Genomic DNA, 27,302 nt, shown 5'->3' with positions numbered 1-27,302 from the left:
AAAACATTTATTCATTGGAAAACTAGGAAACTGGCAAATGTATATTCCAAGGAAAGCAGCTCAACTCGGTTCAGTTAGGCTAGTTTAAGAGCAAAGCCGTCTGTTATAAAGACCATTTATGCATTAAAAAAACAAGGAGACAGGCAAACAAGTATTTTACAAGGGGCATGGAATTCAAGGTCACTCTACAAGACACCTGCACAGCAGGGCTGGGAACAGGCAAGGCTGCCCCTAGGACCTGTGCCTGTGAGCAGATGCTCGGCGGATGGGGGTGGTTTTCTTGGGTGTCTCATCGTCTGTCATCTCTGCTGACGGTTCTATTCAAAGAATTGGGGGAATAAGAAAAAGCTGAGTCACAAAGATGGTGAAACATAGGTCTCAGAGAACAAACGGGACAGTCCCAGACCACACTGCACAGGGAGGAAGAGGACCTCGGGGGCAGGGGGCCTACGCAGCAGGACCCCATCAAAGCCAGCCTCCCCCCCGCCCCCCGAGCTGTGCTTCTTCTGGGCCGGGTGTGGAAGGAAGCACCGTACCTTCCTCGCTGGACTCATCACTTGAGAAGACGATTCTGAGTTTCTTTCTTGAAACTCGCTGCTGGGAGTTTGGATGCCATCGGGTAGTACGGCGAGGCTCAGGTGTGACAAAGTCACTGTGTGACGCTGCAGGAGCCAGATGCCGGTGTCTAGAGACTAGAAAAGGCAGAGGCGTGAGTCCAAAAAGGAAAAAAAAAAAGGAACCTCTATCTGAGAGGAGGGCCCCGCCTGGTCTGTCTTGCGAGGGGCTGCCTCACGTACCAGCAGGCTGTTTCCTGGCTGATGGGGCTCTCTGGCTACCCGCTCGGCCAATCTCAAGTTCCTCTATTGCATCCAAACCTCTGGTGTGACAGGCCCGAAGCTTCTGCTCAAATTCATCTATTACAGCCTGGAGGCAAAAAGAGGTGAAAAGCAGGCCTGGAAATATAGTTATTTCTATGATTAAAAAGAAACAAGTCGGGGCTTCCCTGGTGGCACAGTGGTTAAGAATCCGCCTGCCAATGCAGGGGACACGGGTTCGAGCCCTGGTCCGGGAAGATCCCACATGCAGCGGAGCAACTAAGCCCGTGCACCACAACTACTGCGCCTGCGCTCTAGAGCCTGCGAGCCACAACTACTGAGCCCGTGTGCTACAACTACTGAAGCCCGTGAGCCTAGAGCCCGTGCTCCGCAACAAGAGAAGCCACCGCAATGAGAAGCCCACGCACTGCAACGAAGAGCAGCCCCCACTCGCCGCCACTAGAAAAAGCCCGCGCGCAGCAACGAAGACCCAACACAGCCAAAACAAAACAAGTCCGTGAAAAGACATGGAGGAACCTTAAACGCATATCACTAAATGAAAGAACCCAACTGAGAAGAGTATGTACCGTGTGGGTGCGATGATACGACACCCTGCGAAAGGCGAAGCTGTGGCAACAGTAAAAAGACCAGTGGCTGCCAGGGCTGCGGGGAGGTGGGGTGAACAGGGGAGCAGAGGATGCTCAGGGCAGGGAATCTACTCTGAATGTCGCGCAGTGGTGGGCACAGGCCACGATACATTCGTCTAAACCCTCAGCGCGCACATCACCGAGAGTGAACCCTCCTGGAAACCACGCTCTCTGGGCAATGGTGATGTGTCAAGGCAGGTTCATGGATGTCCCGCTCTAGCCTCTGGTGGGGGATGCGGGTAACCAGGGAGGCTGTGAGGCTGTGCCTGCCTGGGGGCAGGGGGCACATGGGGGGACTCTATACTTTATTCAATTTTGCTTTGAACCTGAAACTGCCCTCAATAAAGTCTACTAAAGAAAAGAAAAAAGAGAAACAAAGAACCAGGAATTGGAGACAGAAAGATCTGGTCTCAGGTCACTCTGGTTACTTGGTTGCAATCAGCTGGGGCTAAGTCAGAAATCCAGAGCCGCAGAACACCGGAATGAACTGCGGCTGGAACGCACCGGGTGCGCTCACCTTGCCCTCGGGCTTGGCTCCACGCCGCAACTTGCCCACAACGGACAAAAAGGCACTGAAGATGGACTCGTCTGACAGTTTATCTCCAAAGCAGTCAAAGTTTTCCAGCACCTTGCGGAGGCCCCGCTCTGTGAGGGGCAGCTGTGACACGCAGTAGGCCAGGTCCCGGTACTGGCGCTCAGTCCTGTGGGCGGGACGGCTCTGTGAGGAGCAGTGGGACCCAGCAGGGAAAGGCCTCCTTCCTCATCAGCCTCCCACAGCCCCGGGGAGGCCCCTGGGGCGGGGGGTGGGGGGGTCGGGGGGTGGGGCTCTTTCCCTCTCGGCACAAAGAGCCCTCAAGGAAGGCAGCGTACTGGGCCGTGCGGAACCGCTGACACAGCTTCTCCACCAGGCTCTCGGTCTGCTTGTCCTTGGTGATGTAGGAAAGGAGCTGCCTGCAGGAGGGGAGATGCGGATGTGCTGTCTCTGGGGGCAGCTCCGAACCCACCCACTGCCAACACCAGCCCCGTACCCTCCCCAGCACCAGCCTTCTGTCATCCTCCTGCCTCCGTAGCAGGCCCTTCTCTGCCACGGCCCATGCCCGGGCCTGTCCCTCCTGCCCTCTCTCACGCCTCGGGGAAGGGTCCACCTCACTCTCCTGAGGAATTTCACTGTGACTGGAAATTTATAACAAAAGCAGCTGCCATCCAGTGTCAGGACTTTTACCTTATTGAATCTTTTCAAGAACTAATAAAGGGGAAGTATTTCTGGCCTCCTTTTACACAGGAGGAAGAGGCACAGAGAGGTGGTTACTGCTGAAGTCCACACGGCTAAAGAGTAGCAGAGCCACAAATCACATACAGGTTTGTCTGATTCCCAAGGCTGCTCTACAATGGAAAATGTGCCCCAAGGCCCAGGGAACTCTACTTCATGATGGTGTGGAAAGGCTCCTCCTCCACTCCTCCCTCAGGGGCTGACAGGCGGCTGATGATATCTGGAAGGAGGTTATAGATTGCATTGCCCTGTAAGAGAGAGAGTCACATCAAAGAGACGAGGTGACCTGCATGTCCCCCGGCAGCAAGCTCTAAGCTGCCCCCCACCTCTCACCTTGTGGGAGAGCTCATTGAAGAAGTTCTTGGCCAGGGCAGCGATCTGAGGGGCAGGGTCGATGAGTAGCACGGCCATCTCGCTCACCTGCCCCTTCACCTTCACCATATCCTTCAGGATCAGGTGGGTCATCACCAGCCCGGCTGTTTTCCGCACTTGCTGAGCGGGGTCCCGGAGACTAAGAATGAAATCCGTGTCATCAGGACCAAGACCATGGGCTAAAGCTGACGCTGGCAGAGAGGCCCTCAGTAGGACTCTATGGCCTCTTCCTAGTGCCATTCTAGAAGCAGTTAGAGGCTGTCTAGAGTTGAAAGCTGGGTTTGGGGAAAGAGGCCAAGGCTGTAACCAAGGCTTTAGACAAGAAGCATCAATCCCTTTGGGGCCACCCTCAGCCAGGGCCTGCACAGATGTTCAAGGGAACACTAAAGACCAGGGAACAGTTCTGGGGATTCTCACACTGACTTCACCACAGCCTCCAGGGCTGGCAGGGACGGTGAAGGTGCTGTGAGGTGTCTCTCACCGAGCATACAGATGAGGTGTCCAGGGGTCCACCAGGTTGGGGAAGCGGATGGCCAGATCCCCAGTAGCAATCATGAGGTTAGATCGAACGATGGGGAGTGACGACTTTTCTAGCATGGTGAACAGAAGCCGAAGCTGGGAGTCACAGAAAGTGGCACTAGGGGCAAAGAGAGGATCATCAGGGAAACCATACCATCCCCCATCCTCCTGGAGAAGGCGATGCCCACCCCAAGGCCTACCCGATCATGCAGAACTTGCCGAGGGCAAGTGAAGCAGCTGCAGAGAGCTCTGGGTTGCTATAGAGACCAGGGTTGTTGCAGACTTTAAGCAGAAGTGGAACAAAGGCAGCCAGTGTCTGTTTGCCTGGTGGAGGAACAACTCTAGGTTTGGGACAGGCTACTTAGCCGGGGAGAGGGTCACTCAGCAATTCTTCTCACCATCTAGCAGCTCCAGCTCACAGATGCCGCGGATGAGTTCTGCCTCGGTGTCATCAGCCGCAGCCCCAGCCAGCCCCATCTCCTCCTCCATGGTGGCCTCGGAGCTCGGACTCTGATGGGAAGCAGCCAGGGACCATGGGTGAGCAGACCGCTTTGATTCCAGCCTACCCTTCGTTTTGCACAAATGGATCTGGGGAAAGGCAAATTCTGCAAAACCATTCACAGGCTTGTCACGTGTATCCAAAGAAGGACTCCTGAATTAAACCGGAAAAGAACTAAGTCCGTCTGTGTTTAAGCTGCCAAAGCATCCCACTTCTCTTCTGAATTCCTCCTCACAGAAGCATATAACTTCCTATACACAGTAAACAGATGGGGCCTGCCAGACAACGGTTCAAAGTCACAGAGAAGGTCAGACTTTATCCCACTGCTGCAGGGCTCTGTCTCTCATTTGTCTGCCAGACATCACTGCCTCTAGTGGAGAGAACACAAGGTCCCATCAGGTGCTAGGCCCAGTCACCAAGGCTGCCGGAAAGGCCGTGGGAGTGTGCTGGTTCTAACAAACACTGCCTAGGGCACAGCCTGTGTCTTGCCAAGGTCCCTATCTCGATGCTCTGTATTTACCTAAAACCTTCCTTCCTGGGTGATCCATCTTTGTTCTCACTAATCGTTTCCAGAGTAGTAGCAGCTAGGAGGCAGTCTCCATCAGCTCATTTAACAGGAGAGAAGCGGAGATCCCCAGAAGGAAATGTGAAGGACCCGAGGGCCGGAAGCAAATCTGGGAAACGCCTGGGACCCGAACCCAAATGCCCAGGCGTGCCATTCACCTTCTCCTTTGGTTCTTTCGTCTTATGCTCCTGTTCTTCCCGAAGAACTCGGCGCCGACAGAGCTCTCCACTCACTGCCTGCTCCAGATGCACCAGCTGCTGCAGAGCCACGTCCCCGGCCAGGGACAGCAGGTTCATCAACAGGAAAGTGGGGAGCACGGGGGTGTCCTCTGCAGGAGGGGGAGCGGGAAAGCAAGGAGAAAAAGACAATCAAGTCTCACAGGCCCCCGCAATACTGATGGCCCCCTTGCTCACGCGCTCTACACCCCAGTGAAGAAGCAAGAGACGGGGGTGGAGGGTGTGGTAGCAGTGACTGGCCCGGCCTGAGTGACAGAAGGGGACAGCGTGGGCTGAGGGGGTCGGGCGTGGCTGTAGGAAGTGGTGGTGTCAGTGGCTCCTGGCCGGCAGGGACACAGCAGAAGCGGGCTGCTGCCCGCGGGCCCACCGACCCTCCTGCCTACTTACTGGGGGCCTCCCGGGCGGAGCTCTCCTCTCGCAGCTCCCCCAGGGCCTGCTCTGCGCAGCCCTGCAGCATCCGGGCACAGACCACCTCGGGGCCCTCTGCCAGCTGGTAAATGAGGGTCACTGCCGCCTCCTTGAATGGGATCCAGAGTGGGTCTGGGCGGGCAACGCCTGCGCAGCAGAAGGGAGAAGTTGCCACTGCAGACAAAGGCCCAATTCTGCCCGAGGCCCTTCATGGTGCTCACCTTTCGTGACTGTCTCCTGCAGTCGCTCAAACAAGCAGTGGTCCTGAGGCAGCCGGAAGGGAGGGTGACGTTTGCCCAGAGAAGGCTGTCCAAAGCAGGGAAGACAACGTGGGTGTGTGTTGAGGGTGGACAGAAGGACGCGCACCCGCCTTAGTTTGGACGTAACCACCCCACGTACCTTCCTCCTGTCAGAGATGTTGGCAATGGCATGGCACACCTGTTGGGCCAACCTGTAGTCCTGTGGAAGCGTCTCATCCAGCCCTATGCTCACCAGTGTGTCTAAGTTGCTTCCCACAATTTCTGGTTTTCCTCTGGGAGAAGGAAGCCAAAGCGTTAAAGCCACTCACGGACACCTCTGCGTGGGGGACAACACCAAGGGGGGTAGGAACCAGCAACCAACTCAGGGCTTCGAGCGCCTTGGAGCGCTACAGAGAGGCTCTGGCATAGGGCTGGCCCCTTGGCATCCCTCTTGCTCTGTTGACCCCACTGTTTCTGCTGCCTGGGGGTAGACTGGTACGGTCACTGTTTTATTCTCCATTTAGGTGGCTGATGCATGCGCAGAGCTCAGCTGGGCCTGACTGCTATTACTGAAGCAGTCTTAAGGGAACCTTCCCTTCCTCTCTCATCCTACCGCCTGCCTGGATCTGAGCCTCACCGTGCCATCATCCCAAGAAGCATGACAGAGGAACAGCGCTCCAGAGGAGAGCAGGGCACCTTCTTGGTTGCCCGCTCCCACAGCACTTGGGTCACTGCTGGTTTCAGTTCATCCTTCTGCACAAACTCACAGAGCTGCAGAGAAAAGAAAAAGGGCTCAGGCCAAAAAATAACAATTCCCCTGATGCTTGGTCCACCTCCTCTGAAGAGAATATCGAGAACCTAAGTAAGTAAGGCAATGTTTGTTTAGGAGTGGGAGAGGAAGGAGGCTCAAAATGTAAAGCAGGGTCTTGGGAGGTGCTTCCGTCTCCGCTACTTTTCTGCTCTCATGCCTTCAAAACTACGTTTATTAAGATGACACATTGAAACTGACCTCGTTGAGTTCATGTGGATCTATAGTTTGGACTACATTCTGGAGATTTCTAGTAGGTTTTCTTGCTGTTACCACTAACTCAACATGTCTGAAATGGATGCCATCGTCCTTTCTTGCCTTTTCATTTTGCCAACGGCACCAACACCAACAGTCACATATGCTTCAAACTTCACAGTCACCTAATTTTTTATGTATCAGTCACTTAGTCCGACCTATTCTTCCTTTTAAAATTTATCTTCCATTAAAGTGCAATTCTACAGATTTTCCTCCCACCCCCAAAGTCTAGACTCCTGTCACTGCACATCTACAGCAGCCTCCAGGGACATCCCTGTCCCTAGCCTCTGCTCCAACCAACCTGTATGCTGTGACCTCCCCAGACGTCTATTTCATCATGCCACAGTTCTGCTCACCATGTAGAAATAGCTCTCCTCTGCCTGCTGTTTGGGCTCCTGGCCAGCAGCTACTCTACAAGATCTCGGGCCAAGTGCCACCAGCAGGCTCTTCTTTCCCGCAGTGAGGAAAAAACGTGGCCAGCGGTGATACTCCTCCCAGTGGACGCTGGTGGTCAGCACCACCTCTGCCTTTTGTCCCATAATCCAAACCCTTCAAAGCAGCTCTGCCTCACTAAAATGCTGGAGCCCCTGGCTGACAAGGTTCAGGTCCTAGACTCTTTTTTTTTTTTTTTTTTAATAAATTTATTTATTTATTTATTTTTTGGGTGTGTTGGGTCTTCGTTTCTGTGCGAGGGCTTTCTCTAGTTGCGGCGAGCGGGGACCACTCTTCATCGCGGTGCGCGGGCCTCTCACTGTCGCGGCCTCTCTTGTTGCGGAGCACAGGCTCCAGACGCACAGGCTCAGTAATTGTGGCTCACGGGCCCAGTTGCTCCGCGGCATGTGGGATCTTCCCAGACCAGGGCTCGAACCCGCGTCCCCTGCATCGGCAGGCGGATTCTCAACCACTGCGCCACCAGGGAAGCCAGGTCCTAGACTCTTGAAAGGCATCCCGGGATCTTCCAGATTTAGTTCCAAACCACATTTCCAGCTTTCTATCTTTTCCAGATGACAGTTTTGAGCCAGAACACAATCGTCTTCATTCTACAACATAGGCAGTGCTCTTTCTTGGCTTTCTGTCTGAAATGTTTTCCCTCCTTTCTGTAATTCTCTAAATCCTACTCATCAAGACCCAGATTAAGTCCTGCCACCTTCAGGAAGCTCTTCCCTCGAGTATCCCATCTCACACTGCTCTCTTTCCCACTCTACTCGTCAATAGAACATACCAGGTAAGAGGATGTTTTCTGCAACTCTTATGCCTGAGTTTGAATCTCAAACTTTGCCCCTAAGTAGCTGAAATTAGCCAAGTTCTTTAAGATCTCTGTGCCTCAGATTTCTCGTTGTAAAATGCTGATAATAGTATTACCTCCTAGGGCTGTTGTGAGGATCAGCAAATTAATACGAGCGAAGTGCTAAATACAGTACCTGGCATAACGTGTTATTATTATTATATTACTATCGCTACTATAACCATTGCCTGGGCCACTTAGCAATCTGCTGTATTGCTCTAGAAATGTTTTGTGTTTTGGGCTGCCAACTAGACTTCAAAGCGAATTATCTTATACTTCTTTGCAGGGCTGAGTAAGTTGCTGAACACACAGTAATTACTCACTAATACTTGCTGAATGAGTAAGTCAAAGTGAGGAGACTTACAATTTCCTCAAGACACTGAACGGTCCCAACTGAGGCGTCCACTAGCAGCAAAGAGAGATTGTGAATCAAAGTCTGGGCCTTGGCTCTGTGGGAACAGCAGAGATCAGGGGTCATTAAAAGACCAAGAAGCTGAACCTGGCAAACAGGTTATTAGGCAATCCCACCACAGTGTCAAATAATAAATAAGTGCTTTAGACTCACAGATATAAAGAACAAACTAGCGGTCACCAGTGGGGAGAGGGAAGGGGGAGGGACAATATAGAGGCAGGAGATTAAGAGGTACAAACTGTTATGTATAAAGTAAGCTACAAGGATATACTGTACGTGGGGAATATTTTATAACTATAAATGGAGTCTAGCCTTTAAAAATAGTGAATTACTATATTGCACACTTATAACATTTAATATTGTACACATCAACTATACTTCAATAAAAAGAAAAACAAAAACAAACCAAATAACTGCTTAGGATGGGTTTCACTGGAAGTTCAGCCCCACCCCGAGCCCATTACAGACCTAGTGCCTCTGGAGCTAGAACTCCCCTAGAAGAAGGGTGCCCACCTCCCCCGCCCCCGCCGCCACTCCTTCAGGAGGCGAGACACAGCCTGTGAAAAGCTGATTTCAGAAAAGTTAGCAAAGGCAAACACAGCCCATCTACCTGGCAGAATCCCCCTTAGGTTTGAGGTACAGTTGGCGGTAGGCGTTCAGCACAGCTTCCCGGACACCAGGCTCCTTCGACCAGATGAGAGGCAGCATGCGGCGCACCCCGAACAGGGCCTGGGGTACCCCAAATTGGAACACCATCACAAAGAATTCAATCACCTCCTGTACCACTGAGAGGACAGACACAAATGTCACCTATCTGCTTGGCAAAACTCCCCCAATACTTAAAGACAGAACCTTTCTTAACGTAGCAACATGCGAGCGGAGGCCTTCCTCCTTTTTCCCTGAGGATGCCAACTCCCCTAAACGCCCCGTGAAATACTGTGTGCACACTCTGCAGGGCTACACAAAGCAAACTGAAGTAAGAATCCGGGCCTTTCAAAGGAGCAGACAGACATCAATAAATACGGACAAGACCGGTTCTTCCAACTCCAAGACCCAGTCCTTGCAGAGGGGATGCTGGCGTACCTGTAGTTGTGTGTTCATACATCATCTTGCTTATGATGCCAATGGCCTCTGTGATCTTCAGAGAGAAGCTGTAGGCGTCCTGCAGATACTGCACCAGCATCTCCTGCTTCACCAGCTCATCGTTTTCCCTGCATTTCTCAGGCTCTGACACACTGGGCTTGTCTTTACAGCCAGTCTCTCCTGGGCCCAAGTTCCCCGCAGCCCCCTGGGGATTCTTCTCCTGTGTGGGAGCTGCTGGGCCTACAGTTAAAGAATTACAGGATGGATTTCGTTCAAGGGTATATGGGGAAACCCAATAGATCTAAACATCGCTGAATATTTGTTTCTACAATAGGAAAGCTTTTTTTTTTTTTTCTTTTTGCCATGCCGCGCTACTTGCGGGATCTTAGTTCCCTGACCAAGGATCGAACCTGTGCCCCCTGCAATGGATATGCAGAGTCCTAACCACTGGACCACCGGGGAATTCCCACTAGGAAAGTATAAATTTAGAATTTATTCCAAAATATGTTGGTTCATTTCTCAAAAAAGATTCCTCAAGTCCTCTACGGTTTGGAAATAAACTTTTATACCCTGTGACTAAATCTTAGGCCCGTGGGCTGCTTCCATTCCAGAGCAGAAGCACCACTAACTCCCCTCTAGCCTCTTTCAGCACCAGGGTGCCAGCCAGGCCAGTGTCTGACATAAAGTAAATGGTCTATAAATACAGTTGAAGTGTCTTGTTTGCTGACTGAAGGAAAAGGAATTTACCTTTGAAGATAGTTCCTAAGAGATTCAGGAACCCGGTCTTCTCTGACTCCTCTGGGTCCATATGACAGAAGGGTTCAGATTCCTGGAAGTGGCCTATGGCTTCTCGAGTGAGAATGATGGCCTGCCTGACAGAACATAACCTGTCACCAATCAGGCACCCATAAGAGTGTCACTGCAGCCTTGTGTCAGGCAGCCTATGTCATGATTCCATCAAGAACCTAGACCTACTGGTAGAGAACTCTGTCACTTGTATAAAAAGGGGGAAAAAAACGTAGATATGTTTGACTGTGTGACTACACATTATCTCTAGAAGGAGGCTCGCTATGCAAAGGGAACTAACTGGCTAGAAAGCAGGTTTGGAAGGGATTTTTCATGGCACGTCCTTGTTCGAATTTTAAATACTGTACCATGTGAACATATTGTCTAATTACAAAAAAGTAGATTCCTGCTTAAAAAAAAACAAAAAACCCCCAAAAACTCTGCTATTAAACTGTTAAAAAGTTACGTTCTAACACGTTTAAATTTGTAACTGGAAGCCAGAACCTCAGCTATTAAGAACTTCACCCAGCACTGGCTGCCAAGGATTGCTGGAGGAGGAGGGGACACCTTTAACACGAGAAGAAGCCTTTTCCTAACTCATCACTAGCATGCTTGGAGGCAGAGCAGGCTGCCTTTTATGCTTTAGCAAAGAGAGACACCAGAGAGACGTAGGGAGTTAGAGAGCCAGCTAGCCACCCTCTCTTCAGCCTTTCTGAGCAGCCTAATTAGGTAAGAAGTAAACTAATGACTTGTGGCTGAGGTTTAAGAACACCTGTGGACAGCTATAAGGCTTTTGTTGCCAAGGTGCTCTCAAGTTCTAGTCACAAAAATCTTTTCTCTAAGATCAGGATTCATACCAGGTTGATTTAAAGATTAAGGCAGGATTGAGCACGTTTGTTATTATTTATCAGCTCACACATTTTGGAATTAGAAAGCCACTAGAGATCTTATGATCTAATCAACTATTTCTAAATAAATAATGAAACTGAGCCCCAGAAAGTTTAAGTAACTTACTTTATAGAACTAGAATTCTACTTACAGGTCGTCTTCTTCAAATGAAGCAGGACTTTGGTCATATTCAATTATAACATGATTTACGTTTAGTTGTTTCAGTAGTTTCTTTAAACATTTGTAAAAGTAGAAAAGCATGCTTAATTGTAGACTTTGCCTTTGGCATAAATCTGGTGTTCAGACTATTACTGCAATGAAAACACCTACCACCATCTGATGGCAGCATACCCTAAGTGCAGTTCATTTAAAAAAAACATTGTTAAAGAATGTACATATGTGTATCAACAGTCACTTTGCTGTAGAACAGAAATTAGCACAACACTGTAAATCAACTATACTTCAATTAAAAAATATATCGTTTCTCAAAGGTTAACTCTAAACCTAACAGGTCATGAGAGAATATCCCATTCTTTCACATACTTGTAACTAGCTTTGGCTAGCAATCGACGGATGCGTCCTTCCACCTCTTCCGCCGTCTCTGTTTCGGCAACCTCCTCAGGCATCCCCTCTCCTTCCTGGGGAAGCTTCAGCAGCTGCTGCAGGGTAGCCTTCAACTCTGGCAGCATGGCTTCCCACTCCTCCCCTGGGTCCAGCACTGCGGCTGAATGAGAAAGTCTCACTTAGACTCTTGCACTGAGTTTCCGGCTGCAAGGAGAAGGATGTCTGGGGTGAGAACTCCCCCGCAGCAACTACTCACAAGCAGCTGCAGCTCGCCTCTGGGCCCTCATCTCTTGTAATTTCTGGGTTTCCTTCTGCAGCGGTCCAGCAAGGTCAGTATCACTAAGCTACCAAGGTAAAAATGAACATCAGGGTCACTGAGTCATGGAATTTCACTGCTGTTTCCATTTAATTCCTTCTCTTTTGGGTGGGCCCAGACTACTTACCTTGCAGGAAAAGGGATTATTGGCGAGAAAACTGGCCAGCAGCTGGATGGCGTTTTTACAAACCAGCACCGACTTGTCTGCCAGACGCCCCACTGCTAAGGCCACCACTGCCTGGAAACGTGTCAGGGGCAGAGCCTATGTGGAACAGGAAGACAGGATCAGATCCCGCCCCACACCTTCCATTCTGCTCAAGATGATCGTGAAGTACTCTACATGAGCTAGCCACTCATTCTAAGGAAACTTTCCTACGGGATGTGAATAGCTCAAGAGGACTGTCTGTAGTGGTTAAGACATACTGTAGTCCTTAAATGGAGCCCAGAATCCTTGTCCTTGATAGAGGAAGACCTTTATTACGGGTAGTAGAATCCTGAATTCTAGACTCCTCTTTGACATAGCTACTTTTCTTTTGACCCTGGATTCCTCTTTTCTTCGGCCTGTACATAGAGGGGTACCGTGTATCTTTATCATGTCAAAGGCCACTCACCTTCTGCTGGACGATTCGGGTAAAGAGTTGCAAAACACGGCTCCGCACAAAGGAGCTGACGTCGTGGCCGTGGGCCTGCAAGGTGTCCAAGAACTGGTCTCGGGTGTCTCGGGCTGCCGCCTCCAGCTGATCCCCATTCAGAACCTGCAGCACCATCTCCGCCATGGCCGCCAGCACGGCATTGCGCATCATGTAATTCTGAGATGGATATGAGGCTGGTATGAGCCTCTGAACCCCCATACTGACTGTCCTTTTCCTAAACTCTTGTGCTCATCCAGGCACAAAGAAGGGGTAAGGCCTTTAGGCAAGGTTAAGCTTGCTTTTCTTAGCTCTGACTTTTTCTGGTCAACTGCCCAGCAGGTATTCATTGACTCCTGAGGTCACTAGAAAAACCTGAATCCCAGAAGGGCCTTGTCTGGTCAGAGGAGAATGTAGGGACAAAATAAACAAGAGCCCAGAGCAGTTTTTCCCCACAAGGCTCACCCAGGTAACCATGGTGGCAGCTGAATATGAAATCACATCCATCCACCAACACACGTCTGAAAAGCATTAATTACTACCTTTCATCTGAGGCCTCAAAGCCTTTGATCCTTACTAATAAACACTGCCTTTCCCTCACACTTCCCTTCCCACATCTCACTGACAGGGAAACAGAAATCAGCCCTAGTGCCAACCAAGTCCATTACAGAATCATGGAGAATAGTGTTTGGGGTTTTTGCCAGGCCAAGAGCCAGAGAATGGGGTCTTGCATAAAAAGTTATAGTACATTAGATGAACAAGCAGACTGTCTTTGCTCCTGACATTCACCGAGGAGTGCCAGCATCAGTTTGGGAAGCAGTCAGGCTAACACTGAGGGATAAGACAGATGATGTGGGTGGATCTGAGAACCAGGTGGGCAGGAAGGGGCTTTATCCTGAGGAATAGGTGGGACCCAGAATCACAGCTGAGTCACTCTCACTAGACTTAAGCTGTGGAACTGTCATCTCCCCTACCAGACCTGGGTGAAACCAGTGTGATATTGAAATAGGATTAATAAGTGGCTCTTTATTTAATTCAATAAACTTCATCTGCTTCTCTATAGGAAGGAACTGCCACAGTGATTAGCCTAGACAACTTGACTTCACGTGAAAGCTTCCTTCTTGTTAAGAAACAGCCTTTCAACAATGCACTTACAACCCCTAGAAAAACCTGAGATCCCCAGGGGACCACCTACCTCTCCATCCAGATGATCTAGTAGAATGCACATGCTGGACATCAGGATGGCCGGGACACGCTCCGCTAGTTCTGTCAGGAAGGCGGCAAAGCCCTTTGCCCCTGAAGGGTCCCGACTCAACTCCTGGGGACACTTCTGTCCAATCTCTCTACACGGGAATAAACATAGCCATAGCAGCATAACTTAATTACTCAGGTCCCAGTAAGGGAAGGTAAAGTTGGTATCTAATATCTGAAGGAATCTAATGTTACACAGAGAAGCAATTTCCAATCTTTATACTCTCCCTGAGGGAAATGAGAATTAGAAACTTAGAGAAGGAAGGGTCACCTTACAATCTCTCCTACTATGCTCTTCATTCCATAATCAGTTGCCCACAGACTCACAGCTGCCACCAGTACAGATGCCAGGTGTTCAAAGTGCTGCAGCATCTGGATGATCTTCACAGTGGCACCTGTGGAAGCACTACACATGAGAAATCACGGGCAAAATGAAAAGGGTGGGGCAAAGTGGAGGGCTAACTTACTCAGCATATGGTTATAACGTGTCAAGGCGACACCAAGCAGGTGTGTTATGGCTTCCCGGGTGGAGCGGTTCTTCTGGTGACTAATGGTGGGGTTCTCCAGGAGGCGGTAGCAGCAGCCAGTAACCAAACTGAGAAAGGAAGAGTTGAGATGGTGACCTCAGCGGTCTGGACTCAACTACATTGGTCTTGCCTCATTCATTCCATCTCTGCTGCCCCAGTCAGGGTCTTCTAGTTTTCTTTATTCTATCGCCTTCTACACCAAGTTGCTTTGCTTTGCTGACCCCCAGATAGGTACTTCCTCCTTCTGGATTACCAACTTTCAACCAGTTATAATGTCTACACAGAAGCTGAATATATGATAAAAGACAGGACAAGATCACCACTGACTTCTCATTGTTAAATGGCCAACGCAGTCCTCATCTTTGTTGACCTTTCAGCTGCATCTGACACAACTGGTCACTTCTTTCTCCTTGAAACATGCCTCATTTGGTACCAGGAGGCCAGACTCCCTTCTCAGATTCTTCAGCTGGTTCTTCCTCCTCATCTCACTCTCCTGATGCTGGAGTGCCCCAAGGTACAGTCCTTGGACTTCAGCTCTCTTCTAGCTATGCTTACTGATTTAGTGACCTCATTCAGTCTCATGGCTACAAATACCATTTATATAAATACATTATATTCCCAAATGTGTGCTCTAGCTTAGACCGCTCTCCTGTCTTCCTTCAGCTTTGTACATTCCACAACCAAATCTGACATTACTTGGATGTCTAATAGGCACCTCCAGCTTTCTATGTCCAAAGCAGAACTTCTCCTGTCCCCCCAAACACGCTCCCACAGCCTTCCCCGTTATTTCAGTCACCGGCAGCTCCATTCTTCCAAATGCTCAGGCGAAAACCCTGGGTGAGTCACCCTCGACCACACCCTCCCTCAAACCTCACACGCATCTGTCAGCTCATCCCGTAGGCTCTCCTTAAAGAACAAGTACAGACTGCATCCACTTCTCCCCATCTCCACCGCCCTCTTGGGCCTAAGCTACTGTCATCTCTTGCCCAAGTGACCGCCACAGCCTCCTTACTGGTCTCCCGCTTTCCTCCTTTCCCTCCAGAGTCTGTTTCAACACAACAGCCAGGATGAGCTTGTTGAAGACAAGCCAGACCACCTCACTGCCCTGCTCGGAACCCGAGTGGCCCCATCTCACTCTGATAAATGCCAACCCGTGATGGCCTATGAGGACCTGCAATTGGCTCCCTGTTGCCCCGACCTCACAACCTACCCCTCACCCTGTCTCAGCTGCCAGCTCTGGCCTCAGCGCTATTACTTATACGTGCTCAACACACTCCCTCCTGTGTCCTTGCTGTTTCCTGACCTTGCCCTTGCTCTCCCTCCAGATATCCTCATGGCTCTCATTACCTTCTCGAGGGCTTTGCTCAAATGTCACCATCTCAAAGAGGTCTTGCTAGAACAGCTGATAAAGATTACAACCCTTTCCCATCAAACTTCCCACTCCCTCCACTATCTTTCTCCACAGTAATAAACTATAAGACACACTATATATTTTTACTTATTTAAAAAATTGTCTTCTGATCTAAAATAGAAACTCTAAGAGGGCAGAAACGCTGGTTTTCAGTGACTTTAATGACACCAGCCATGAACCTAGGAGATTCTCAGTAAATACTGTTTCATGAATGAATAAATGGCATTAAAGATGAGAAATTCAAAGCAGTTTCTAATCTTCATTATTTACTTCTGAACAACTCAACGTAATGGGAATACTTCTGTGTATTACAGACAGAACTGAGGGATGAAATGAAGTATTTAAAAGGCATATCTAGTAAAGCAAATGTGGTAAAATGTTAACATTTGAGGAGTCTGAAGGGTATACAGGATTCTTTGTACTATTCTTGCAACTTTTCTGTAAATCTGAAATTACTTCAAAAAAAGTTAAAAAATTGAAAAACAACAAAACAAAACAAAACAAACAAACAAAAAGCATATCTAGGGCTTCCCCGGTGGTGCAGTGGTTAAGAATCCACCTGCCAATGCAGGGGACACGGGTTCGATCCCTGGTCTGGGAAGATCCCACATGCCGCGGAGCAACTAAGCCCACGCACCACAACTACTGACCTTGCACTCTAGAGCCCACGCACAACTACAGAGCCCGCACACCACAACTACTGAAGCCCACACGCCTAGAGCCCGTGCTCCGCAACAAGAGAAGCCACCGCAAAGAGAAGCCTGTGCACTGCAACAAAGAGTAGCCCCTGCTCGCCGCAACTAAAGAAAGCCCGCGCGCAGCAACGAAGACCCAACACAGCCAAAAATAAATAAATAAATAAATATGTGTGTGTGTGTGTATAAAGCATATCTAGCGACAGAGCCTCATTCCGCATAGCCAATATCACCTATAGCAATCAACTACCCACCAGACAAACTCCTCTTCGATTATTGAGTGACTCCACAGGTGACGGATGTCCAACTGGAGCAGCTGTGTTAAAAGCTGAAGAATTGGTTGCCTCTCTTCTTCCCAGTCAAAGCCATGGGTTGCCTTGGCCCGGGCTTTCCTACCCTAAAAAAGGATATACTTAAGAAAAAATAAGGAAGCCAAAAGGATCACGATCTGCTAGTCTGAGTGCCCAAACTATCCAGTATTGAAACAAGGTAGAAGGTAAGACAGAAGTATTACAAGTTCCAAAATATAAAAGAGCTGCTTGTCAGCAAAAGATACATTGTGATACTTTTGAGTACCTCCTCATGAACCTTAAACATGGGTCAAGGGCAGAAAGGAAAAGATTCTCAGAATCACTGAATTCCATCTTTCCCACCAATTCCCGTATCTCCCCATATCCCGTATCAAGTGAGCCAGGAATAACAAATTACCTTCCCACCAAGGTCCAGGTCCATGAGGCTCGTCTGGCTGCTCATGGTCTCAAAGGATTCCAAGAGGCATATGAGAGCATAGCAGTTCATCTTGAGGGCATTTAGGTGTGCGCTTCTATCTGACCCACTCAAAGTTGCATCATCCAAGATGGCGGGAAGTTCCTGGGAGTGGCGGGATACCACTGCGAGGGGCAGGATCTGGAGTCAGTTTCGTTCACTTTCCTCATACAACCCAACTTCAAAACCCCTAGCACTTTCAGCCATCAGATTACCAAAGATCTGTGTTTCATCTCTCAGCGGCTACAACACAAGCTAAGTCCTCTGGGACCCCTGACCCTGATAGCCTGAACATGCCCTATCCCTCCTCTCTCACTCCAGTTATCCCAATTTCTCTCTGGCAACAGGAAGAACTGCCTCTATTGAAGAGAGGCAGTTCAAGAGTAGGAAGAGTTTATTGTTGGTCTGCCCTTACAGTGAACACACATAACTCTGTATTGCCCACCAAGATTACAGACCTATAGGTCAGAGGTCCCCGGGCTTAGCCAAACCAACTGAATCACCACAGCCTTGATATCATCATGTGGCAGGAAACAGTAAACAAACAAACAGCAACACACACCTTCCATCCCCTACCCCCGACCCATAAACACCTTTTATCAGGAATTCCAGAGTATCTTCCTTGAGGCCAGGGTCTATACTTCGAAAGTGACTATGAGGGAAAGAAAGTGCGGGGGGGTGGTGAGACAGGAACCTGCAGAGCCCATTCTAATAGATCAGATCGAACCTGAGGAATCTAATACTTAAAAAAAAAAACACGTGAAATTACTCGACTGAATAAATATGGTGGCAAGCTGGGGTAAATGCTCATGAGTAGAAATATCAACACCCAGAACCATTTATCAGTGAATTATAATTTGGAATTTCAGGACTAACATGCAAAGTTAGGGCAAATAGCCACCAGTTGTTTTTAAAGTATCAGAGGGGTACTTTACTTACTGCAGAATGCTGTAGATGGTATCAAAATGCTCCAGCATAGCCAGGGGCCCCTGAGCTCGAAAGGCAGCCTGAAATGCTATAAAGATGAAAGAAACTAATCAATACAGAGGGGCAGAGGCCTTTTTGGTAAGTTCTATTCATGGCAGAAAATGGAGTTAATTGCTTTTCTTGGTAGAATCACAAAAGTAGACACTTCATTTCAATGTAATCTACTATTATAATAACATCTGACACTTTGTCCTGTTTTACAATTAAAGCCTTACTTGAGTTTTATTACCACATCTCTGAACGAGATGAAGCAAACAGTACTGTGCCTATTTTATGGGAAAATAAATTAAATGTCTGAGTAGTTATGTGACTTATCCAACTGAGTAATGAACACAAACTCAGGATCTTTTTTTTTTTAATTTTGAAATTACAAAAGGAGCAAAAACAGTACAGAGTTCCTGTATTTTTCACCCAGATAATGGTAACATCTTATATAACCATAGTACAAGGATCTATTCTAAACCAAGAAATGAACATTAATTTAATGTTATTAACTAATCTACAGATCTTACTTGAATTTTGCCAGCTGTTCTATTTTTGTCCTTTTCCCAGACCAGGAGCCAGCCTAGGATACCACAATGCATTGATTTGTCATACCTCCTTAGTCTCCTCCAATCTTTGTCTTTCATGATCTTGACACTTGAAGTGTATTTGCCAGTTATTCTGTAGAATGTTCCTCACTTTGGGTTTCTCTGCTATTTTCTCATGATTAGATTGAGGTCATGCACTTTTGGCTAGATCACTGAGAAAGGGAGGATGGGTCCTTCCGATGCATCATACCCAGAAGTAGGTGATGTCAATGTCTTATTACTAGTGATATTAACTTTGACCAGTTGGTAGTGTTTGCCTGGGTGTCTCCGCTGCAAAGTTACTATTTTCCCCTTTGCAACTAATAAGTATCTTGTGGGGAGATACTTTGAAAATCCTTTTCTCACCACATTCTGCCCACTTATTTAAGCATCTATGGATGATTCTTGCCTGCCACAATTATTACTTTTACTAAATGGTGATTCGTCTGTTTCCATCATTCCTTTTATGCTTACTTAATGGGAATGCCAGGCTAAGTATGAGCTGTTACTTTCCCTTCTTTTATGTATCCAATTATTTGTTTATAACAGAATGGGCTCATGAACGTTTCTTTTATTATGTGTTTTAATCCATTCTTCTTATTATTAATTTTGTTGCTCAGACTGTCCCATACTTGACCACTGGGAGCTCCTTCAACTTGGCCTGTGTCTCTGACATGCTCCTTTCATTCTTGTTCTCTTACTTTCTTGTACCACAAGATGTTCCAGGCTCGTCTTGTACCTTCCCTGGCTCAGTCCTGGAATCAACCATTCTCACTGGAGTCCAGGTTTCTTTTATGAGAGAATGGTATGTAGAAACCAAGTTCTAGGCCCTAGTTAAGATCACTGCTGTTGGAGCTTTTAGGCCCAGTCAGCAGAGAAAAGCAGGATATACATATATGTAGGTGTAAATGCACACACTCCTCTATTTTTATCTCTCTGTGTATATATTAAAAACATAAGTTCACTTATATATTTGCTTAATCCTAGTATACACATAAAACAGTTTCAGAATTGCTAACGCACACCCCTTTAAAAAATAAATTTACTAACTACCTTACGCTAATCATGTAAAGTTCTTTTATATACAGTTCACAGTCAAAATACTGGACTTCCCTGGCGGTCCAGTGGTTAAGACTCCGCACTTCCACCGCAGGGGGCGCGGGTTCGATCCCCGGTCAGGCAAGAGCCTGCATGCCACACAGTGCAGCCAAACAGAGCAAAACAAAAAACCCGAAATACTGGGTTTCCTAGTTACTTAGGTTATTTTCTTCTGCAATCCTTTAGTGTGATTATGTCAAACATCTGTAATACACTTAGGTTCATTTGTTACTACAGATTTTCCTTGATTTATGATGGGGTTACATCTTGAAAAACCCCCTGTAAGTTGAAAACATTGTAAGTCAAAAATTTAATACATCTAACCCACTGAATATCATAGCTTAGCCTAGCCTACCTTAAACATGCTCAGAACACTTACATTAGCCTACAGTTGGGCAAAATCATCTAATACAAAGCCTATTTTATAATAAAGTGTTGAATATTTCTCGTAATTTATTGAACACTGTACTGAAAGTGAAAAGCAGAACGGCTGTCTGGGTACAGGATGGCTCTAAGTGTATGGGTTGTTTACCCTGTGATTATGTGGCTGCCTGGGAGCTGCGCTTGCTGCCCAGCATCATGAGAAGAGTATCCTACTACATACTGCTAACCCAGGAAGAGATAAAAATTCAACATTCGAAATATGGTTTCTACTGAATACATATTGCTTTTGCACCATCATAAAGATGAAAAATCATAAGTTGAACCATCGTAAGCTGGGGGACACCTGTACTTGTATTACATTTTGAAAATCCAGCATTTTTTTTTTGGGGGGGGTGGTGCTGTAGTTCCCCGACCAGGGATTGAACCTGGGCCACAGCAGTGAAAGCCTGAAATCCTAACCACTAGGCCACCAGGGAACTCCCTGAAAACCCAGCATCTTTTGATTCTCAAACTCAGTGCTCTTTTCATCTTCACTGTACTGCTTCTATATAAAAACTTCAGTATAAAAGGGAGTAGCAGCTAATTATGACTTACAACATGCAAGAGTAGCAAGGCAGTATGGGAGTTAATTTTTTTTTTTTTTTTTCTGGCTGCGTTGGGTCTTTGTTGCTGCGTGCGGGCTTTCTCTAACTGCATGAGTGGGGGCCACTCTTCATTGAGGTGTGTGGGCTTCTCACTGTGATGGCTTCTCTTGTTGTGGAGCACAGGCTCTAGGCGCATGGGCTTCAGTAGTTGTGGTGCATGGGCTCAGTAGCTGCAGCACATGGGCTCAGTAACTGCAGCATGCAGGCTCAGTAGTTGCGGTGCGCAGGCTCTAGGGCAGGGGGGCTTCAGTAGTTGTGATGTGCGGCCTCTAGAGCACAGGCTCAGTAGTTGTGACGCATGGGCTTAGTTGCTCTGCGGCATGTGGGATCTTCCTGGACCAGGGATCGAACTGTGTCCCCTGCATTGGCAGGCGGATTCTTAACCACTGCGCCACCAGGGAAGTCCCGGGAGTTAACTTTTGAACCAAGTTGTATATCTAGCTCTTTCTGTGGATGGGGAGGGAAAGAATTCCACCAAATTCTTCTTTTCTGCAGTAAGAAGTTGGTTTGCCTAGAAAGTAAAGCTTGAACCTTGTACTACATTATCACTGCTGGCTCACTGACCTGATTCATCATATTGCAGTGTTATGCTGTCCAACTACTCTGCAATGTTTAACAAACTATTTTATTTCTCCAATTCCTACTGACACCCTAGCACTATACTCATAGCATGTTCCCCCCTTTCTTTATACCTCTTCTTATGCTTTGCCTTTCTTCTTTTAGTAGATGACTGCTTTCTACTTTACCAAAAAGAATGAGACCCAAAGCATGGGCTCCCTCATGTAATCCTGCCTCTCTGTCAACAAGTCATTCTGCCAACACCTTCCCATTCTTTGCTTCAGTCTCAAGTGAAAAGATTTTCTGTTCTAAAGCTAAGCTGTCTCACTGCCCCCAAAGACTTGTCTCCTTTCTTTCACCTCTGGCCTCATTCTCTCTAGGGAATGCTCTTTTCCTGACGTGCTCAGGCCCCTACTTCTTTAAAACAAACAAACCAAAAACGATCAGTGCCTCTCATTTGACTTTGTGCTCATATCCCTTTAAAATTTTGTGTAATCTTTCTCAATTCCCTGAAACCTAGTTTCTGAGATTTACCAATCTAACAGCTATTCTCTCAAAGATTACCCATTACCTATTTTTTATTACATCCAATGATTCTCTCCATTCACATTCCTCCTTACTTCTCCAAAGCAGCACCCGCTGATCTAGTCTAGTCACCCTGCTTAGGTTTGTATGTGGCTTGAACATTTACTAGGCTAAGCTACTCAGCTTACCAAGTCTCAGTTTCTTCTTTTGTAAATTGGGAATAATAACAGATCATACCTCATAGGGCTTTTCAGAATTTTCTGGTAAAGATTAAGTGAGATAATCCACGTGAAACAGTCAGGACAATACTTAGCACATAATGTAACTCAGTACTTGTAAGCTATCTCCCACTCTTATAAACCTCCTTCTGTAATCTGGAAAATATGGTAAAATGAAAATGAGAAAGAAATAAACACTGTTAACATCTGGCTAATTTTTTTCAGTTTATTTTCTATGCATACTATTTCTATTGTTGAGGTCATATCACGTATTCAACTCTGTTCTGTTTTTTAAAACAATATTAAAATAAGGATATTAAAAAAAACCTTTGTAATAGTTTTTAATGACTGCATAACATTCCACTGAATGTACCTCAATTAACTTACTGTTCCTCTATCATTAGACATTATGGTATTTCTAATTTTTTCCACTTATTATTAACACATTTACTCCCCTTGTAAATCTGGATTAAATCCCACTGACTGATTACTCCATTCATGTAACTACACAAAAAAAAGTGGCTCGAAAAAAACATAAAACCATGCCAACTATTCTCACTTTATGACCTCAAGTAGGCCCTTAGTATTTCTTAGTAAGCCTATAACAAGTTCCCAGGCCTATTTGCTTTCTTCTAGGCAATTATTTCACACCTTTCCTCTGTTCATAACATCAAGATCGCTTTCCCCCAACTCACCTTCAGTTAAAGGCTTCACTTCCTATCTCACTGAGAAAACAGAATCAGACAGAAGAGAAACTCCAACTGCGCCAAGTTCTGTATTTATTGGCACGACCTGCATCTGTGCCCATAAGCTCTGCCTCTTTTTTTCGCTGCTGTGGATAAACTGTCCATGCTCTAATTAAACCATCTCCTCCCGGCCGAGCACCAGATCACATACTCTGACTCCTTAAAGGATACTGCTCCGACAGTCATTCACTCTCCCTCTGGCAGCATCAGCTTTCCCCTCTCTCTGATTATTCCCATTCAGCACATACACATGTAATGTTGCCCATCTTAAAAAAAAAAAAGTCCTCCCTTGACTCTGCCTCCCCCTCCAGCTACGCCCTATTTCTCTGCTACTCCTTAAAGCAAAACAACCAGAAAGGGTTATCTAAACTCATCAACTCTAACCTCTCTCCTCCCATTTTCTCATAAACATATTCCAATCAGGCTTGATTCCCACGGCTCTGAAATAGTGTTCAAGGTTACCAGCCATTGCCACATTGCTAAGTCCAGCAATTAAATGTGTAGCTGATCTCTCCTTTCCCTTTTGAAATTTCTCCTAATTTAGCGTCTTTGTTCACTTTCTGCCTCAACAACTAGTCCTTAGCTTCTTCTACTGGTTCTCTCTCATTTTCCCAGTCTCTAAATGTTGGACTGCCTTAGGTCTTATGTCTTGAAACTGCTTCTCTTCTCCATCAATACTTACTCCAATCTCACAGCTTTAAACACCCTCTACATGCTGAATATTAAATCCCGAATGTGTATCGTGAGCTGGTACCTCTCCCCCGAACTCCACAATCATATAACCAACAGTCTAAATGTGCTCCTCTCATACTCTACCCATCTCAGTAAATGACAACTCCATTCTTCCAGTTGCTCAAGTCAAAAAGCCTTATTTATAATCATCCTCAATTCTTCTTTCTCGAACCCTGTAAATCCAATCCAGTCCATCAACAATCCTGTTGGCTCTACTTTCAAAATTCACTCAGGATCTAACTTTTTATGATCACCTCCACTGCTATCACCCCAGGTAAGCTGCCTGGTATTATTTTATTAGCCTCTTAATTAGTCCCCTGCTTCTTCCCTTCCCCCTTACAGTTCCTGCTCAACACAGTAGATACACTTTTAAAATGTCAGACCATGTCACTCCTGTGCTCAAAACACAATGGCTTTCAAGCTCACTCTCTCTGAAGCTAAAGTCTTCACCATGACCCACAACACCCTAGATCAGTGCTTCTCCAACTGAAATGTACATCCGAATTACCTGGGGATCTTCTTAAGAAATGGATTTCTGATTCAGTAGTTTGAGGATGGGTCTTCCTCCTGCATTTCTAACAAGCTCCTAAATCATGATACTAACGCTCCTGGTCTGAAGACCACACTCTGAGGAGCAAGACTCTAGAATAATCTGTACCACTTCCCACCTGACCTCTCTTTTCCTAGAGCACTCCCCTCCAACCACATTGACATTTCCCCACCTCAGGGCCTCAGCACTGGCTTTCCTGTCTGCTTAGAATGCCCTTCCTTGAGAACCTGTATAGTTAACTTCCTCACTTGTATGGTCTCTGCTCATATGTCACCTATCAGCAAGCCTTCTCTGATCATCCAACATAAAATGCTAGTCCATAACCGGCTCACTGTAATCTTTTTTGTCTTGCTTTATTTTTCTCCTTGGTATTTACAACCATCTGACATACTCCATATTTATTTATTACTTGTTGAAAGCCTTGAGAGAAAGAACTTTGTCACCTTGGCTGCTTTATTTTCTGTTGTATCCCCAGTGCCTAGAACACTGCCTGGCACATAGCATAACACCAGTAAATACTTGAACAAATTAAATGACCTGACCTTGTGTATTTATAGTAGAACTTGTATTTAGGGTTCTAGATACCAAAAGCAATGCAATTGTTATAAAAAGGGCTCTTAAAAGGAACAAGCATTCACGTGACAAAGTGATACGTAATAACAACTGAAGAACAGTTTGCTAGAGTGCGCAGCTTGTGCCACTGGTGAGGCACAGATCCACGCAATATGGAGAGAATGGTCTCTCTGTGGACACCCATCAGTCAACGCCACACTCTGCCCTCTTCCTTGCTTACCAAATGGTGATATGTTCGGGTTTAGGGAAGCCTAGGTAATGATCTTGATCAATTTAGCCAATCTGGATAATTCCATTTCCCTTACCAGTAGTTAGGGAAATAGGCACCTGATCCAATTCTGGCTAAGTCTGTTACAAGACTTCTGGTAGTTTTAAAACAAGAAAGAAGAAAAAGCACAAGATAGAAAAATCCCTTTTTCTACTTCTGCACATCAGAGCAAGGAGCTGTCATCTGGCAACAATGATGGGAAGGCCAAGAAGAGACAAGCTGGAATTATATTATCAAAGTGCTTGATAATTAATGAACGCTACTTGTTGTAGGAGATAACAAACAAAGTAGGTTACTATCCAGATGAGGAAACCAAGGCACAGAGAGAATCAGTAACTGTCCAGGGTCCGAGCAGTGGAGCCAGGATTCAAATCCGGGCAGCCTGGCTCCACAGACTTAACTTCTGCTCTCTGTAACTCTCCGAAGCAATCTAACTGACACAAGACACCTCCAAGAAGTACAGTGACATTATGGACGGGGTCTTGTTGATAATGCATGAATTGTTCTCGGTCATCTCTAGGTTTCAATGGGCAACTGCACTGTACATGTACTGTGCAGTGTTGCAACTGTGCACATACGCTTTTTTCCATTATTGCACACTCTTGGAAATGTGATCTAGACTCTAAAAAAGTATTACCTGAAACAGGTCAGGTCAAGTCCCAGACATTCTAGGAGCTGTCTTCTCCTACAACTCTTAAAACCACCAGGACTTTATTTTGGCATATGGTAAGAAGTCAAGATCTAAAATAAAATTCTCCCCAAAGACTAACCATACACACCAAGACTGTTTATTGAATAACCTAGAGAAGGTGGTCAATGAATATACTCTTCGTGTAATGCAACGCTAGGGAGAAAACAGTAAGGAACAGGAAAGACATGTTCCGTGCCCCCATGGAGCTTAGTGGTGTAGTGGAACAGACAGACAATATAATCAAATGTGGGTGGTTGTTTTGAAGTGCTAGGCACAGTGGCAGCTACGGACTCTTACCTTTAAGGTGCGATGGAAGATGTCTGATGGACAGTACCTCTTGCACGACATACTGATTCACCCCTCCACTTTTCAACAACTCCTCTGGGGATAAGGGCAGATGGAACTCATACAGATGGGGAGACATCTTTCCCCCAGTGGCTCACAGGGCTAGAAGCCAAACAGCAAACAAGTCAGGGCCTATATCTACGGGTCGTCTTTTTAATCTGGTTCTATTATTCCCCTCCTCCGATACATAACACTTTTTAGTCTTACATCAAGCTAATAACATTATCTTAGAGCGTGTGAGATTAAGCCTGGACTAGAATCTAATTCTAGTTGTGACTCTGACACTTGGCCATGTCACTTAACCCCCTGGGCCCCATCTGTCAAACAGGATTACTGATCTCTGATTACTTTACAAAATTGCTCTCAGGATCAAATGAGTCAAGGGGTATTAAAGTATTTAAAGAACTGTAAAGTGGCATATCGATGCGCTAAGTTAGCGCATTGTTATTTCTGTTTCTATGGGCAAAACTTCTTAAGTATATAGACACTGTCTCATCTGAGGCCAGAACAGTGACCCAGTATGGGCTAATGGGCTTCCTGTCTCCAGAATGAGAGAACATGAACATTTACTATTTGTTTACTCTGTGCCAGGTTCTGTTCGGCTATTTGAACGTCCTATCTGATCTAAGACTCCAAATGCCAATCTCATGAAGTGCATAGTAATATAGCTCATTTTACAAATGAGGAAACTGAGACTAAGCTTAAGCGATTTGCCCAAATTCCACTGCGGATCTGTGAGACTTACTGTTTCTACCACGTCGTACCACAAGGACACACCCACTACACCTCCCAGCCCAATACCGCGTCCTACAGCAAGGTGACCGATTTTCCCGGCCTCTCCTTCCCCGCTCCCCCTGAACACCGCACCTTACAAGAGCACTTCGCCCGCCGTTCCTCCAACTCTGGCAGTGGGGCTGAAACGAAGAAAAAACCAAGGAGGGCACAAGACGCACCAATCTGCGAGGCGGCACTCCCGTGGGTAGAGAGACCGACCAATACCCGCCAGGCGGAGGCAAAAATCCGCCTCCGAGCCGGGCGCCGCGCGGGAAAAGCCACAGAAGTGCAGTTCAAATCTCAACGGCCGCAAGGGGGCCAATTGCGACGCTCGCTGCAGACACCGGCCAATCAGAGCGCAGGAGCCGGAAGGTCCGAGGAGGGCGGGGCCTAGA

At 46.9% G+C, this 27,302-nt stretch overlaps 1 protein-coding gene and 1 non-coding gene across 3 annotated transcripts; both read right to left on the bottom strand.

The window, feature by feature from the left end:
• Positions 1 to 69: 69 nt before the first annotated feature.
• Positions 70 to 27,302, bottom strand: NCAPD2 (non-SMC condensin I complex subunit D2). 2 transcript variants are annotated; one of them, XM_036866008.1, is made up of 32 exons: positions 27,001 to 27,302; positions 26,086 to 26,235; positions 18,185 to 18,260; positions 17,839 to 17,897; positions 17,189 to 17,370; positions 16,735 to 16,877; positions 14,315 to 14,442; positions 14,119 to 14,242; positions 13,792 to 13,939; positions 12,579 to 12,776; positions 12,095 to 12,229; positions 11,908 to 11,995; positions 11,631 to 11,811; positions 10,161 to 10,285; positions 9,414 to 9,653; positions 8,941 to 9,115; positions 8,283 to 8,367; positions 6,208 to 6,341; positions 5,731 to 5,863; positions 5,553 to 5,637; positions 5,311 to 5,478; positions 4,846 to 5,015; positions 4,022 to 4,211; positions 3,824 to 3,947; positions 3,586 to 3,741; positions 3,066 to 3,243; positions 2,886 to 2,980; positions 2,333 to 2,413; positions 1,980 to 2,163; positions 798 to 924; positions 537 to 692; positions 70 to 317 (listed from the first exon to the last, which is right to left on the bottom strand). In XM_036866008.1, exons 2-32 carry the CDS (start codon positions 26,210 to 26,212, stop codon positions 232 to 234), a joined length of 4,281 nt encoding a protein of 1,426 aa, XP_036721903.1. In that variant the 5' UTR covers positions 26,213 to 26,235; positions 27,001 to 27,302; the 3' UTR covers positions 70 to 231. The 2 variants fall into 2 exon arrangements, with proteins under 2 accessions (XP_036721903.1, XP_036721904.1); XM_036866009.1 differs by having other exon boundaries at positions 4,022 to 4,133.
• LOC118902942 lies at positions 17,447 to 17,773 on the bottom strand. The gene has a single exon (XR_005021652.1). It is a non-coding gene; the product is annotated as a small nucleolar RNA U85 (small nucleolar RNA).

This window comes from Balaenoptera musculus, chromosome 10 (genome assembly GCF_009873245.2).
Source record: "Balaenoptera musculus isolate JJ_BM4_2016_0621 chromosome 10, mBalMus1.pri.v3, whole genome shotgun sequence".
Lineage (NCBI taxonomy): Eukaryota > Metazoa > Chordata > Mammalia > Artiodactyla > Balaenopteridae > Balaenoptera > Balaenoptera musculus.
Note: the sequence above shows the minus strand (reverse complement) of the source record. Positions and strands in the feature narration are given on the sequence as shown.